Source organism: Macaca thibetana, chromosome 1 (assembly GCF_024542745.1).
Source record: "Macaca thibetana thibetana isolate TM-01 chromosome 1, ASM2454274v1, whole genome shotgun sequence".
NCBI lineage: Eukaryota > Metazoa > Chordata > Mammalia > Primates > Cercopithecidae > Macaca > Macaca thibetana.
In genome coordinates this window covers 212,965,321-212,982,677 of record NC_065578.1, presented here as the reverse complement: position 1 = coordinate 212,982,677, position 17,357 = coordinate 212,965,321, and the positions used below count along the sequence as shown (strand labels likewise).

At 38.8% G+C, this 17,357-nt stretch overlaps 1 protein-coding gene across 1 annotated transcript in view; it reads right to left on the bottom strand.

Moving 5' to 3' along the window:
* Positions 1 to 17,357, bottom strand: part of KMO (kynurenine 3-monooxygenase) — a 58,400-nt gene that overhangs the window by 33,924 nt on the left and 7,119 nt on the right. Inside the window, exons 2-5 of the mRNA XM_050770884.1 lie at positions 7,266 to 7,335; positions 6,304 to 6,401; positions 5,035 to 5,124; positions 789 to 837 (exon numbers count right to left, since the gene is read on the bottom strand). Coding sequence (XP_050626841.1) covers positions 789 to 837; positions 5,035 to 5,124; positions 6,304 to 6,401; positions 7,266 to 7,335 — 307 coding nt within the window. The remainder of the gene's footprint in view (positions 1 to 788; positions 838 to 5,034; positions 5,125 to 6,303; positions 6,402 to 7,265; positions 7,336 to 17,357) is intronic.

The following is a 17,357-nucleotide window of genomic DNA, read 5'->3' as shown; positions in this document are numbered from 1 at the left end:
TTCAGTTCAGAGAATAGTCAGTGAAGTGGGTGCTAGCACCTGTAATCCCAGCTACTCTGGAGTCTGAGGTGGGAGAATCACTTGAGTCAGGAGTTCAAGACCAACCTGGACAACATAGAAAGACTCTACCTTCAAAACAAATTTAAAAATTAGTCGTATGTGGTAGCATGTGCTGTAGTCCCAGCTTCTCGGGTGGCCAAGGTGGGAAGATAGCTTGAGCACAGGAGTTCGAAGTTGCAGTGAGCCATGATTGCACCACTGCACACCACTCTGGGTGACAGCAAGACCTCATCTCTAAAAACTTTAGGCAATTGATATTTTCAAGAAGGACTTCGTTTATTTATTTCTTTTTTTGAGACAGGGTCTCCCTCTGTTGCCCAGGGTGGAGTGCAGTGGTACAATCGCATCACTCACATCTCACTGTAGCCTCGACCTCCCTGGCTCAAGTGATCCTTCCACCTCAGGCTCTTGAGTAGCCGGGACTATAGGTACACGCTTCCACACCCAGCTAATTTTTCATTCTTCGTAGAGATAGGGTCTCTCCATGTTGCCCAGGCTGGTCTCAAATTCCTGGGCTCAAGCGATCCTGGCCTCACCCTCTCAGAGTGCTGGGATTACAGGCATGAGCTATCATACCTAACTTCAAGAAGGACTTTGTAATGTACATAGTCTTGCTCTTCATAACCCATGGAAAGGAGCAGCAAACAAATCCAGTAAATCATATGACAAGATTAGTGTCATGTGCTTTACTCAAAATGACAACTGGTAAATGAAAGCATTAGACTTACCAGTCAATAGATCCTTGTTTAGATTTTCTCTGCTTACAGAAAGGATATACTGCAAGAAAAGTAGGGTAGATACTGTTTGTTTCTGGTGAATGGACAAATATAATTCTAAGTTATTCACTCAGCAATAAAACATATTTATTATTTAGCAGAGGGTTGCAAGCTTAATTTTGTAACCATTTCGCTAAATGACCTTTGTTTTTTTTGTTTAAAAAAGAACGCTTTAGCCAAACACATATAATACAATATCCAAGTTTACACTTAGGCTTTTTCAAAGTTTAATACTTTAAAAATCAAATCCTTCTCTGGTAGCTAAAATATAATTTTCATCAAGAGAGTTCTATATCAAAAACAAATCATAAATGTAATATTTTCAGCTTAGGTCTCCAAATTTAGCTCTTAGAAAAACTTCAGACATGACAGTATCACTAGAATCAAAGTGTTATTTCCTGAAGAGACAACTTTGAAGGCTTTCATTTCAATGTAAAAGGGGTGTGTGTGTGTGTATGTTGGTTGTGGTAGGGATGAAGGTTGATAGGAATAGGACCAGTCCTTGCATGGAACATGTGTTGGTTGTTTCTAACTTTATAGGACAATTCAGCAAAGCTGACCCTCCCCTGAGGCAAGGTAGGCACAGTGCCTATGGGCCTACAATACTTTTTTTTTTTTGAAACAGAGTCTTGTGCTGTTGCCCACGTTGGAGTGCAATGGCGAGATCTCAGCTCACTGCAACCTCCACCTTCCGGGTTCAAGCGATTCTCCTGCCTCAGCTTCCCAAGTAGCTGGGATTACAGGTGCCCGCCACCACACCCAGCCAATTTTTTTTTTTTTTTATTTTTAGTAGAAATGGGGTTTTGCCATGTTGGCCAGCCTGGTCTCGAACTCCTAACCTCAGGTGATCCACCGACCATGGCCACCCAAAGTGCTGGGATTACAGGGATGAGCCACATCACCAGGCCACTTTTTTCCTACTGATTTAAAAATAAACTAAATCAAAACATTTTTAAGGACTCTTAAAAGTATTATAAAAATGTTTTGATTTTGGTTTATTTTTAAATCAGAAGGAAAAAAGTGGCCGGGCATGGTGGCTCATCCCTGTAATCCCAGCACTTTGGGAGGCTGAGGCAGGCCGATCAATTGAGGTCAGGAGTTTAAGACCAACCTGGCCGATCAATTGAGGTCAGGAGTTTAAGACCAACCTGGCCGATCAATTGAGGTCAGGAGTTTAAGACCAACCTGGCCAACATGGCAAAACCCCGTCCCTACTAAAAATACAAAAATTAGCTGGGCGTGGTGGCACGTGCCTGTAGTCACAGGAAGCTGAGGCAGAAGAACTGCTTGAACCCGAGAGGCAGAAGTTGCGGTGAGCCAAGATCGTGCCACTGCACTTCAGCCTGGATGACAGAGTGAGACTCTATCTCAAAAAAAAAAAAAAAAAAAAAAAAGAAAGGAATAAAGAAAGAAAGAAAGAAAAGGAAAAAAAGAAAAATGTTAAGTATTATATAATAACAAATATGTAATAATAAATCCAGCATGGATTTTATTAATCTTTATACCAATGAACCCATAAAATCTAATTTTTAATATTTATTATTTTTCTAGAAAAGGAGCCCATGGAGGCCAAAGTGCCACTTGGGGCCCATTAAAGTCATAATGCAAGCTGGTAATTCATGGTGAATCTATTCTTTAAAATTTTAAAGCATATAATTTCCCAAATTATGGGACATAACAAATATTTTTAACACATATATACTAATTTATGAATCTTCACCTCATCCAAAAATAGAAGTATACATTAACAGCTAAATCTATACTTAGTGTAAAAATAACTTGGTCAGTGGTAATGACTGAAGAAGAAATTCCTGTCTTTGTATAATTTAAAATGAACAGAAACATCTTCATTCTCTTCCTCAAAGCTAAGTTATTAATAGACTGTATTTCGACAGAAATCAAACTTGTCATTTAAATTATGTTAGGAAACATTCAAATTATAAAGGTTTTTTAATTTTTAATTTTTTTTTTTTTTTTTTAAATTTTTGAGACAGGGTCTTGCTGTTGCCCAGGCTGGAGTGTGGTGGCTTGATCATGGCTTACTGCAGCCTCAACCTCCCGGGCTCAAGCGATCTTCCCACCTTAGTCTCCCAAGTAGCTGGGACTACAGGTGCCCACCACCATGCCCGGCTAATTTTTGAATTTTTTATGTAGATACAGGGTCTTGCCATGTTGCCCAGGCTGGTTTTGAACTCCTGGGCTCAAACAATCCATCTACCTTGGCCTCCCAAAGTTCTGGGATTACAGGTGTCAGCCACCGTGCTTGGCCCAAATTATGAAGATTAATTTACATGGGGAAGATATTTTCTTTCCACCTCAGTCAACTGGGAACTGATAGACTTGTCAGCCCTGCAGGAACACCAGAGTGTCCCTTTCTTTCTTTCTTTTTTCTTTTTTTTGTTGAAACAGAGACTCGCTCTGTCGCCCAGGCTGGAGTGCAGTGGCTCGATCTCGGCTCACTGCAAGCTCCGCCTCCCGGGTTCCCGCCATTCTCCTGCCTCTGCCTCCCGAGTAGCTGGGACTACAGGCGCCGCCACCTCGCCCGGCTGGTTTTTTGTATTTTTAGTAGAGACGGGGTTTCACCATATTGGCCAGATGGTCTCGATCTTCCGACCTTATGATCCGCCCGCCTCGGCCTCCCAAAGTGCCGGGATTACAGGCTTGAGCCACCGCGCCCGGTCACGCCTATAATCGTAACACTTTGCGAGGCCAAGAGAAGGTGGGCTCCCCGGGGATGTGAAGAAATCCCAGAGTCATGGGAATGGCGTTGTGCTCCCACGGGCGGTGGAACTGACCAGGTAAAGCAATTTTATGCAGTTCTTAAAGGGCAAGGAGGCCGCCATATTTGACTGAGATATAAAAGTGACGATAAAGAAAAACTGAAGTATGTGGGGCCCCTGTAAATTTTGCATAAACTCAATTCTTAAGAATTGAGAAGTAGCAGGAATGATGCGGGAGGGGCCGTTTCCTCCTTGTAATGCATTGAAGGCCGCAAAATGGGAACTCACACCAACACGTTCACTCTCTTGGGGAATGTATGCACACTGTCTCTCTCGCTCACACACACACACACACACGCACACACACACACACACAGACACGGTGGTGGGGGTGATGGTGTCAGGTCCAAGTCCCTCTCCTCATTTAGCTTTTCTGATACCTGAACCGTATCTTATCTATGGATACATTACCGGTTCAGTCTCTGAAGCGGGGACTGCTATGGTGACTTGGCCTTCCTCCGGACGTTCCTTGTTAATACAAGTGAACAGTGAGAGGATTGCGTTGATTTCACTCTCAACTCAGTGAAACAAATAAACACCCGGAAGCTGGTTAGAATTGTAGAACCTCCGCCTCCACCCCAGTCCTAATGAGTCAGACTCTGCATTTTAACAGGATCCCAGGTGAGTTTGAGAAGCACAGGTCTACTTTCAATGAGAGCTCTGCTGAGGGTCAGAGACTTAGAAGAATATGAATCTCACTCAGACTCTGCACTTCATAAAAGGAGGCATAGCTGGATAAAAATAAAGCAAGTTGGAGTTTTTCTCTTGTCGATGGATGTTTGGTGCATTCATTATCTCTCAAGAACAGAATCAGAAGGTCTAATTAGATGAAATACAGATTTCCCCCTGTTCTGTGTGTTACTGTGTGAAAGATAAGGAAAGCACACAGCAGGATAATAAGTCTGCTTTCATAAACTCTCCATCTTCATCTGGCCTCTGTTGTTTCAGAAATCGTGTAGTACCGAAAGCATTTCTGGATCATTCTATATATTCTATTATAAGCCCAATTTTGAGAAAGAGGGTGAGTTAGGGAAGGGCAACAACATCATGAAAGCTTCTAGATTGTTCTTGTACATTATGTTTGACGACAAATAAGATAGTCATCTTCTCCATCTAATTGAAAAGAAGAAAAGAGGGAAAGGGTGTCCCAGGTAGCAGGGCAGCACAAAGGCAAGAAACGGCACAATAAGAACAGTAACAGCTAATTCTTTTTGAATGTTTATTCTGATCTGGGGCTTGTTTTGAGCATCTCCTCTGAATAAACTTGCTAACTAGTATTGTATTCCTGGGGTCTAGACTAAGCCAAGCAATGTAAGAGATAGGACTGGAGAGAGAGGGGCCATCAAGCAAGAGGCAAGTTCCAGACGTTGACTTCCTTATAATCAGTACACGAACAATGATCTCTGGGGTAAACCTACCTGAGACTTTGTCCCATAGGGAACTGCAGACTTTTTTCCTGAAAGAGAGTGGATCATTCTTGCTCTCATGGGAATACCTTGGGATACAATCTGAAATGAAACCAGAAATATTGAGTTCACTGACAGTAACATGGCATTATGCGAGAAAGATAGAAGTTGATTTTTAAATGTAATTTCAAGTATTCTCCAAGACATTTTAAAAATTGTGAAAGGCCATAGAAGCCCAACGTGGTAGAAACTCCTTCAATGAAAATGGTGATCATGAAGCTTTTAGTTTTTTTTTTAATCTTAGATCTTAGAACTGGCTTAAAATTTATCTGATCTAAATCAAATATCACAGATTGAGGAAAGTGATTTGTTGTTACAGAGGTTAAGTGATTTTCCCATCATGACAAAAAGGGAGATTATAAGGAGTAAAACCCAGGGCTCCTAACATTCAATGCAAAGTGTTTTCTTACACATGGCTGCTGCTATCTGGGAGAAAATAATAGGAATGCAAATAACACTCATATTTACTTGTATTATCAGCTCAAAGACACATTGTCACTGAAAGTAGTATCAAGAAAAATACATATATCACATCTGTTTATATTACCAAGCTACACGTAGACAGTGAAAAGGTCTACAACATTAAGCTCATATGATGAAAATCTGCTATAGGCCCACCATTCTTTATCCAAACCCATGGGGCTTCATGGTTTCAGGATTCAGAATTTTTCAATTTTAAAAAGTAATGTAGTACCCATATGCTGATATCACATAAACCCATCCCATAATCAAACACAAAATTTCTGTAGCAAAACATATATATGCTAAATGAGATTTTTAAAAGACTACAAAGAGTCTCATGTCAGGTCAGGTTTTGCTACTCAATGAGTGACAAGAAGCTTTCTGTTTTCAGAGTTTTTTGGAGTGTAAAATTGTGGATAAGAGATTATGGGCCTGTGCAATTGGGAAAAAAAAGGAATTTGGCTCCTCTTATCCTGGATGCCATCTTGACTCTCACTTTCTACAGGCATTGATGCACCATCCTGTTGAGAACCCAGTATCGGAAGCAATCATCCGGTTGCAGGGGCCCCCTCGGGTGCTTCAAGTGTCCAATGTTCACCCTCTTGCCAAATTTCAAATATTAAAAGCTTTAGTAGAATGAGTTTTCATGCAGAGATTCTTGGTATTAAATGGTACTTTTTAAGCCAGGATGAAATCAAATCCACGCAATTGTTGAAAAATACCAGGTATTATCTTCTATAAGAAAGATACATTAAGTACCTGATCTTCCAGGCCAACAGCTTTCAAGGCTTGTCGTCCTCTATGAGAAAGGGCTAAGTTAATGCTTCTTCCACGTGTGAAGTCAGCCACTCGAGGATCTGAGACATTGGAAGCAGACTCCATGTTATACACTCTTTATATCCTAGTCCAGGATAAGCAAAATTACCGCACCTGAACAATTGGTTCATTCAGAACCAAATTAAAGACCTTCTTAATTCTTCTAAAGAAAATGCTAACAGCAGTAAATTTATATTAAATTAAATTTAGATAGTTGGTGTTTTTTTTAAAAAAACTAGTTTTTCTAAAAAAATTGTTTTATTAAAGAAACTTTTTAAGTTCAGAAAATCTAAAGAAAAATAAGTCAAAGAATTAGAACCACATCCTGCAATTAATTCTTTCTCTCCCTTCCTTCCTTCCTTCCTTCCTTCCTTCCTTCCTTCCTTCCTTCCTTCCTCCTTCCTTCCCTCCTTCCTTCCCTCCTTCCATTCTTTCCCTTCCTTCCTTCCTTCCCTCCTTCCTTCCCTCCTTCCCTCCTTCCATTCTTTCCCTTCCTTCCTTCCTTCCTTCCTTCCTTCCTTCCTTCCTTCCTTCCTTCCTTCCTTCCCTTCCTTCCTTCCTTCCTTCCTTCTTTCTTTCTTTCTCTTTCTTTTTTCCTTCCTTCCTTCCTTCCTTCCTTCCTTCCTTCCTTCCTTCCTTCCTTCCTTCCTTCCTTCTGCCACGCTGGAGCACAGTGGCGCAATCTTGCCTCATTGCAACCTCCGCCTCCTGGGTTCAAGCAATCCTCCTACCACACACCACCACACCAAGCTAATTATTGTATTTTTTGTAGAGATGGAGTTTTGCCATGTTGCCCAGGCTGGTCTCAAACTCCTGGCCTCAAGCGATCCACCTGCCCTGGCCTCCCACAGTGCCAGGAGCCACCATGCCAAGCCTTCATCCTGCATTTTTCACTATGGACGTACCTTCCCTAGCTTCATATACATCAATCTGGAAATTCCTCTTTGCAAGAAAGCATGCTTGTAATGAGCCGACCTAGAAATTAACAAAAAAAATTAAATATTTATCTGATTCCACAAATATAGGGAATTTTTAGCAGCAAAATGAAGCATCATGTGTGGCTATATTTTACTAGCCTCACATCATGTGTGGTCATATTTTACTAGCCTCATTTATCACATTGATTTACTCAATTTCTGCTGAAAAGCATCAGTGGCAAAAATAGCAATATTATTCAAGATTAAGTAATACAATTTTAGAAGTCTTTTTTTTTTACTTTTTTATAGTGAGATAATTTTCAAACAGAAAGAACATAAAACATATATAGCTTACAGAATAATTAGAAAGCAATTCTTTATAACCTTACATCCGTTATAACCACTACTCTGGTCAAAAAGTAGAATAGCGTCATTCCTCCAAAACTCCCCCCACCTCCTCCCCAGTTATAGTCCCCTTCCTCTCACAAAGAGGTAAATATTATTCTGACTTTTGTAATAACCCATTCTTGCTTTTTTATATTTTAGCCTTTAGGTGTACATATTTCTAAGCAATATACTTTAATTTTACCCATTAAAATTTTTTAAAGTTTTTTTTTTTAGAGATGGGGTCTCACTATACTGCCCAGGCTGGTCTCAAACTTGTGGGCTCAAGTGATTCTCCCACCTTGGCCTCTCAAAGTGCTAGAATTATAGGCATGAGCCACTGTGCTCAGCCATTTACCCATTTTTTAACCATATAGTTAGAATTACCGTGTGTGTGTGTGTGTGTGTGTGTGTGTGTGTGTGTGTTTGTTTTTGCATCTTGCTTCTTTAAGGCAACATTATGGGATTCATTTACATGATTACATGTAAACTTAAGGTCATCCATTTTTTTTATTACCGTATGATTCTTCATTACATGAAAGATCACAGATCATCCATTCTACTGTCAAAGGACACTTCAGTTGTTTCTGGTCTGGGAATATGTTAACAATGCTTCAAAGAACATTTTTTTGTGTGCAGGAATTCTGGTACATATATGATGATATTTTTTTCGAGGGTTCTATGCATGGAAATGGAATATCCGGTCAAAAGTTTATGTGCCTTTACTTTTATGATGCCAAACTGTTTCAAAATTTGTTCGTAATGTGTTTTCCCACCAGCAGCTTCTCAGAATTTATCTTTGCCAGCACTTGATGTTCTCAAACTTTTCATTATTGTGGAGTGGGAGGGTGCAACCTGGTAAGTCGGAGAGGAATGTAGTTTTAATTTGCATATGCTTAATTACTAGGGAAGTTGAGCACTTTTGTTTTGTTTTGTTTTGAGACAGAGTTTCGCTCTGTCACTGAGGCTGGAGTGCAGTGAGCACTTTTTTGTATATTGATTGGCTGTTTGGATCTCCTCTTTTACCAAGCATCTGTTTAGGTCTTTTGCCCATTTTCTACTGGATTGCCTATCTTTTTTCTTTTCTTTCTTTTTCTTTTTTCTTTTCTTTTTTTAGTTGTTCATAGAGTCTGAATATAGAGTCTTTGTCATTTTTAAACATGAAAAATTTCTTCTTCCATTCTGTGCTTTGCTTCTTAAATGCTATAGTCTATTTTGAGGATGAGAAGCTGTTTATTTTAATGTAACCATATTCATCCATCTTTTATTATTAATGCAATTACAATTGTCATTTTATTTTTAATGCAATTACAAATGTCTTGTTCAAGAGATCTTTGCCTATTCTGAGATCATAAAGAATTTTTTCTCATCTATTGTCTTCTTAAAGCTTTATAGTGTTGTCTTCCCAGTAGCTTTATATAGGTTGTCGTAGTTTACTACCTCATCACTAGCAACTTATATTTGGTAAAGTCATCTGTATATAATTATCATACTTGAATTTTCAACAGTAATCAATACTGTTAACTAGACGTTCTGGAAACACTAACCTTCTCTCATTTTCTGGTTTTCTTCATACATCTCTGGCCAGTCCCACTTTTCCTCTTTCACCATTGCAAAGACAGACAAATATTGGAGTTTCTCAAATCTCCATCCAAGTCTGTCTTCTCCATCCATGATGATATGAAAATTTATATCTCCTATCCAGATCTGTTTTTCGAGCTCATGCATACAAATATTTAAGTGATATAGCTTGTGGTATATCTCAAAGCACCTCAAAATCAACAGATCCGAATTGAAACTTGGAATCATCCCCTCCCATCTCATCAGTTCTCTCCACATATTCCCTATGTAAGTGAATGATATGCCATCCATCCAGTTGCACAAACTAGAAAGCTAGGAGTCACCGTCTCTCCTTGATACTCCACTCCCAGTTCTGCCAATTCTACCTAAAAATGTTTTTCCATCTACTCATCTCTTTTCATTTTCACCTTTCTGCCTCTAGTTATTGGAATCATTATGCTTGACTAATATCAAATTTTCTGTGATTCTACCAGCATTTATCTTGCCTCTTTCAAATTTATTTTCCACAAGCAGTCATTTAGGGTGATGGTGTAATAGGTCATTTGAACTAATACCTCTATTGAGAGGAAAAGGAGATGCAGAGAGATGAACTTGGCATTTGGAGCCATGCCTATAGGCATCTACGAATGCAAGAGAGGCTGAGGACTTTAGTAGAATTTTTGACAGACTCATGAAACTAGAAGTACAATATTTGGAGTCTGGGACACTCCCACACCCCTTGCTCAGGAGGGCAGGTTCTGATAAACCCCTTAGGTTTTAGATCAGGACCCTAAACAGGTACATCCCAGGAGAAGGACAAACTGGAAGGAAACCAGTAGTCCAAGGGCCTGTCTGGAAATCATCTCTAGTCCTGATCAGATTGCATTAATTTTTGATTACTGGTAATCACAGCCACCCAAAAGAAACAAACATAAATCCTCTCTGGAAAAAAAATGACATCACCATAGGCCTCAGATTTTCCCCATGTTTTAAAATATACAAATCTAATCATGTCACCCTTCTGCCCCAGCCTTGCTATCTTTCTTTTAGCCATTGTATTCACCATACTGCCCCTCACTGAGGGGTTTAGCGTGTATTATATCCATGGCCAGAAATGTTATCTTTCCTCTTTACATAGTAAACTTCCATTCATCCTCCAGGTCTCCACTCAGTTTCACTTCCTAAAAAAAGACTTCCTGGGCCACCCTACCTCAAATCTCACAACTATGAGTTCTCACAGTGCTTTGAACTTTATCTTTGGGGTAAATTGCATCCTTCCAACTTCATATGTTCAAGTCCTAACCCCCAGTACTGTAAGAATGTGACATTATTTGGAGATAGGATCCTAATATAGGTAATCAAGTTAAGATGATATCATTAGGGTGGGCCTTAGTCCAATATGACTTGTGTCTTTATAAAAAGGGGAATCAGACATGCATTGAGGAAAGATGATGTGAAGAGACACAGAGAGAAGACTTCCATCTACAAGCCATGGAGAGGGACCTGGAACAGATCTTTCCCTCATAGCTCTCGGAAGGAACCAACCCTGCCGACACCTTGATTTTGGACTTCTAGCACCAGAACTGTGAGACAATACATTTCTGTTTCTTGAGCTACCCGGTTTGTGGTAATTCATTTTGGCAAGCCTAGCATACTAATACAAAGAGCTTACCACAATGGAAAATTTACATCTTTAGAGTGCTTCTGTAATCAATATCTGTCTATCCTTTTAAGCTATCAACAGATTTTGCTCACCATTTTATTCCTAGCATCTACCATTGTGTTTGTAACATAGTAAGTGCTTTATATGTATTTGTTCAGTGTAAAAATAATGGTAGAGATTACATTTTTAAGTAAAGTTTGTAACCAAGTGAAGCCAAAATTTATTGAGCACCTACTAAATATAACTTAATCTGCTAAATTTTAGGGAGTCAAAGGTTACCAGGATAAGTCCTTGTGCCCAGTAAACACCCTATTTAGTAAAAAGAGACAAACATAAAAACGTATCAATGCTTAATGAACCACGTTTGAGTATGGAAGCCCACTTCTTACATTAAAAATTTGCAGATTCTTTTATATTATTTGAATTTCTAACATGTATTATTTAAAAATATATAATAAATTTCATCACAAATCATCTACATATACTTTAAAAATAATTATGTGTTTAAGTCATATTATTTTATCTTACTTACTCAAAATTTTGTATGCATGTTATTTCACAGACCCCTTGCAAAATAGTTCTGGGCTCACAGGTAAAAATCAATGTAAAGAATGAAAAGAATAAGTGAGGTCCTAGAAAACACACATGAAAAAGATTATTTTTGCCTTGACGATTGTGGCAAATTGTATTTTTCAAAGATGGTCATGATGATATCCCTTATCCTACATACTCTTCTCCAGTGTGATCTTGATACTCCTTCATCAACACATGGGGTTTATTTCTACAATCTCTTAAATCTAGAAGGGCCTGTGATTGCTTTGACCAAAACAAATGCAGTAGAAATTACCCTTGAGTTATTTTCAAGCATAGTCCTTAACTGGTCCAGAAGTTTCTGCTTCTTTCTTTTAGGAAGTCAATTATCACAAAAGACAACAGGGTCAGGAGAGTTGGAATGAAGACACAGGAGGTTCATTTATTAGATTGGTGCAAAAGGAATCGCAGTTTTTACCATTAACCACAATTACTTTTGCATCAGCCTAATAGAAATGAATCTCTCTTACTGAGAAAACAGGTAGGGAGGAAGGCAAGTAGGATGCTAAAGCCACAATCTAAACATCAAGTGATCAGTGAAAATCTAATGTAGGGAAATGGCCTAAAAGGAGAGAGACTGAGATTCAGAAGCAAGAAATCCATTCACCCATCTCCTAAAAATTCAACCACAGTAAAGGAGCTACAATATATAATGCTGCAAACAAAGCTCTCAGTAACCGTGGTGGAAAAGGATCAGCTCCAAGCCAATGATGGGCCAATGGTCTGGTTGCATGGGTTTGTTATGTTCCTTTTCTTTGATGAAAATTGATTGCAGGATCTCAGAAAAGGAGGGATAACCAGGGTGGAGATTCTGCCTCAATCATTCTAAGGTTGGAAGTTGCCAATTCATACCTTTCCAACACTTATGTGTTTGCCAGTTGAACATGTATTAATGGTTTTTATGGGAGAATAAGGGATCTCGGGTAGTGTGGGCACAGTAAGATTAAATCTAACTTAGGCTCATGAAAATATTAAGTGCTAGAGAGGATAAGGCCTAATGGGATCTCTTACACATGGCTTGTAATTATCTTTTCAAGTTGAATATTCACATATTGAACAAATCAGCAATTCCTCTTAAAGGCATATACACAAGAGAAACTTTTGCTATATGTATGTCAGGTGACATGTGCCAGGCTGTTCAATGTAGTGCCTTTCATAGCTAAAACAGACAAGTAAAAAAGCTGGAAATAGCCCAAATGACTATCAGAGAGGAATGGATGAACACATTATGGCATATCCACACAATGAAATATGATATGAATATATTAGCAATACTATATGTGAAAAAATAAGACTCAGGTGATTTTATACCGCATGATACAAAATAAAAATAATCAGGACTAAACTATAGATATATGCAAATATATAATTTTTTAAACACATAGCTAGTATTTATATGTACATGTATATATGAGATAAATATGTAAATAATATATGATAAAATGATATATAAAAAGCCAAAGGAGTGATAAATAAGATTTGGCATAATGCTTCTAATGGGTGGGGGAGAAGTACAGAGCAATCTACCACTTCTTGTGTTGAGTAGTAGATTCATGACTGCTTACTATTATTATTATTAATAAACAAACAAAGAAGTAAAAGTGTTTTCTCCAAGACCCGTCATAATAGTGTGTAATAAAAGCTTGTATGAATATGATCCCAATTCTGTGTAACTGAAGTTCAAATAAATTTAAGGAAAAAATACATTGGTAGGTGTTATGTCGGTTCAGCCGGAAGAGGTAGTAATGTGTGTGGCTAACAATAAAACTTTCAGACTGTAATTTTCTTTCCCCTCTCACTTTCTGTAAAAAGTGCTTAATTGGGAATAACTGTCAGTGCCATCTTGAGTTGTTATGCTGGCAAGAAGGACTAAGACACAAATATATAAGTGGAAAGGAAATGTGGTGTGTAAAGCTTGCTAAGCCCACCACAAACTCTTGGTTAAGGCACAGCTGGATTCCTGAACATAAATAGTCAAGGAGGATGGCACATGAGAGAAGAAATTGGACAGAGTTAGACAGCTGAGAGAAATAAAACAGATTTTTTGATTCTGGTTCTGAGGGTAAAACCTTAATAGAGACAGGACAGTTCCCAGTAAGGACACGAACAATTATGAAAAGTTTCTGTGTTTGTTTTGAAACACTAAACGTTCACAAGAGTGAGATGTTTGCTCACAAAATAATTTTGCAAATTAAACATTTTATGAATAACCGGTCTAGTCTGTTTGTGTGTACAAGACTCTGAGGACATTCCTTGGTTACACAATTACGGATTTACCCAATTTGTCATTCTCTCGCTTCTCCACTTTCTTCTTCTGTCTCTTCATACTTCCTTATTTACAGGTCGTGTGCTTTTGACCCCATCTCGGTCCATTAAAGGGATGCCTAACCTACCACTTAAAAATACTATTTGAATATTTCCTTTCTGTAAATGGTGAAGTATGCTTCTCCTGTCTTCCGTTGCTTAGGTTTTCTGTCAGTTCCCATGTGACCCCTGTAGCAGCAATTGTTCAAGTAGCCAGTGATCATGAGAAAACGGTAAACCATTTAAATTGATAAATGTTGACCCTTGAATCTTACATTGAACTGATACGCAACAACAACAAATAAAACACGAAGGGGAAACAGGATTATAAAACTTCCATACATTTTATGTCTTTTCATATAATGTGTTTGAAATTAATCTGATAGTGCAATATTAAACATGTGTCAACTACTTTTGACTTGATGAAGCATGTAACACCTTCCCTAATCCTTAAGAATCATGAATGTTTCTGAGTTTTCTGTCTATCTGACTTTTAAAAAACTTGTTAATAGTTTTTGAAATCCATATTTGGTCATGAAACTATAGTTTACTGTCTCAAGAATTTGATCTTTGGGTATATCAATGCAATGAGAAGAATCAGACTGTTAACTCTACTTACAATGCAATAAGCACATCAAAGTGTCTTCATACTTTGTTAGTAACTATTACATCTTCCAGAAGTGCATATGTTATGCCAAATATTGTTTTATTATTTTATCCTTACTCTGAGTTCTCTAATCTGTGTCATCTGGAATTGGTCTTTAAAGCCAAGCAGTGGTCTTGATTTTCCCTCTTATGAGAAGGTGAATGACTCACATTCCATGAGTGCTCTTAAGAAAATTTATGACTTACTCTAGTCTTGATCTTTGTCCTGAACTCCATCTGTGACTACTGAACCTGTCTATAGGCATCTCCCTCTCAACATAGCTAAAATTTGACTTATTCCCATTCCTCAACCCTCTCTTTCTCCTTCTTCTGTATTCTGTATTCCATAAACTTTCTTCCTCCTTATATATTTCATATCTTAGAGACTAGCAATTGCACTCACTAATTCACCCAACCAGGATAGCTCGGTGAACATTTAACACCCATCTCTACCTACTAGTGTACATGAAATTAGGCAATATGTCCTACTGATTGTTCCTCTTCAGTCTCTCTCACAACAGATCTTCTGCCACCCACAGCTCTGTCCTTACATGGGTCCCTCATTAGCTTTTACCAGGCTACTGCAACAGTTTTCTAATAACCCTCTTTCCCAGTCTCTATGCATTCAGTCTGCACTCTGCACTAGAACTAGTCATCTTTTTTTTTTTTCTTTTTAGACAGGGTCTTGTTCTGTCACCCAGGCAGGCATACAAGGCTGGGATCATAGTTTACTGCAACCTTGAAGTCCTGGGCTCAAGTGATCTCCTGCCTTGGCCTCCCAAATAGCTGTGATTACAGGTGTGCTGCTATGCCTGGCTAATTTTTTAAATTTTTGTAGAGACAGGATCTTGCTATGTTGCCAAGGTTGGTCTCAAAACCCTGGGCTCATGTGATCCTTCTGCCTCAGCCTCCCAAAGTGCTGGTATTATAGACATGAGCTATCATGCCCAATCACTAATTATCTTCTTCTTCTTTTTTTTTTTTTTCTTCTTTTTTTTTTTTTGAGACGGAGTCTCGCTCTGTCACCACCCAGGCTGGAGAGCAGTGGCGTGATCTCTGCTCACTGCAAGCTCTGCCTCCTGGGTTCACACCATTCTCCTGCCTCAGCTTCCCAAGTAGCTGGGACTATAGGTGCCCACCACCACGCCCAGCTAATTTTTTGTATTTTTAGTAGAGACGGGGTTTCACTGTGTTAGCCAGGATGGTCTCGATCTCCTGACCTCATAATCTGCCCGCCTCGGCCTCCCAAAGTGCTGGGATTACAGGCGTGAGCCACCGCGCCCCGCCTCACTAATTATCTTCTAAATCAGACATTGAATGATGTATTTTTGTCTTACTGTTGTTTATTAGCTCCTCATCTTTTCAGGATAAAATTCCAAATTTTCAACATGACATAATAGATTCTTACATGTGATCCCTACCTCTTTCTCCAGTTCATGATGCACTATTCTCATGCACCATCTGTAATAGGCATACTGAATTTACTATATGTTTTCTGAATATGCCATGCACTTTTATTCTTCCATGCCTTTGAATACTATCCTTCAGTTTTTGGAAAATGTCTACCTTTCCTTTAAGACTCATATCCTCAGTGTAGTTTTTCCTGATACCTCTACTCCTCCAAAAGACTTGTTTGCCTTTTCTTCTGTAATTTTACATATATATGTATAGATGTGTTTTAATGTCTCAAGTACCTTGAATTATTTATTTATAGTCTTGTCTGACTTCACCAGGCAGTAAATTCCCAGAGAGGAATAATATTTGTATGGCTTGTGTTTTGTCTATCTTTTTATCTCTGATACAAACCACAAATTCTAATGAATTAGAAAATACAGGTAAATGTGAAGAAAAGAGTAATTTCTCACAATTTTACCACCAGTGGCAACCAATATTAACATTTTCTATGTATGTAAAATACATGACATTTCTTTTCAAAATGGTAACAGGTTGTATATTTTCTTTCATAATTTTTTTCAAAAAATAAAATGTGTACTCTAAATACATTTCCATGTCAAAAGATGTCTGAAGAAAAAGTATTTAATACTTGCCTTACATTTTATTGTATGCTTATATTTGGATACTCAAGTTATTTTAATTCTTTAGCATTATAAATGATTGTATGACGCATACACATGTCTTTTGATAAAATCTCACTAATGAAATGGCCACCAAAGGGCAATTTTGAATAAAAGGGATTGAAACACTGGCAAATCCTGAGCTCTAACACCCTCTTTCTCTCTGCCCCGTTGGCTCCTGGGCCTTGTTACTAGTGGGGGAATGGAGTAAGGATAACAGGGGAATGAGAAAACAAAGAGGTAAAGAAGAGAGTCTGAAGTGAGCTGGGGAGAGAATGTTGATGGTCTAGAGTGTAAGAGGAGCCTGCTCCATCTTCTTTTGTCTTGCTTTTGGAATAACTGCAAAGCACATGAAAAAGATTCAGATTGAGTGGGGCAAGATTATTCAGAAGGTTTTGTTGCGAGTTTTGAATACACTCCAGATTTGGTGTTTTTGAGAGCCCACATTAGTTTCTATTTGCTTTTAATTTCTCATTGGCTGAAGGCCAATTGTTTCTCTGAATGCAATGTCATGCTTAGGTCAACTTCAAGGGTGAGGTAGCTATTGCTGCTTTCTGCAAATCCCTGCCCCCGACCTTTTTTGTTTGTTTGTTTGTTTGTTTGAGACAGGGTCTTGCTCTGTCACCCAGGCTGGAGTGCAGTGGCATGATCTGGGCTCACTGCAACCTCCACCTCCCAGGTTCACGTGATTCTCCTGTCTCAGCCTCCTGAGTAGCTGGGAATACAGGCACGTGCCACCACACTTGGTTTATGTTTTGTGTGTTTTGGTAGAAACAAGTTTTCACCGTGTTGCCCAGGCTGGTCTTGAACTCCTGAGCTCAGGTGATCTACCCGCCTAGGCCTCCCAAAGTGCTAGGA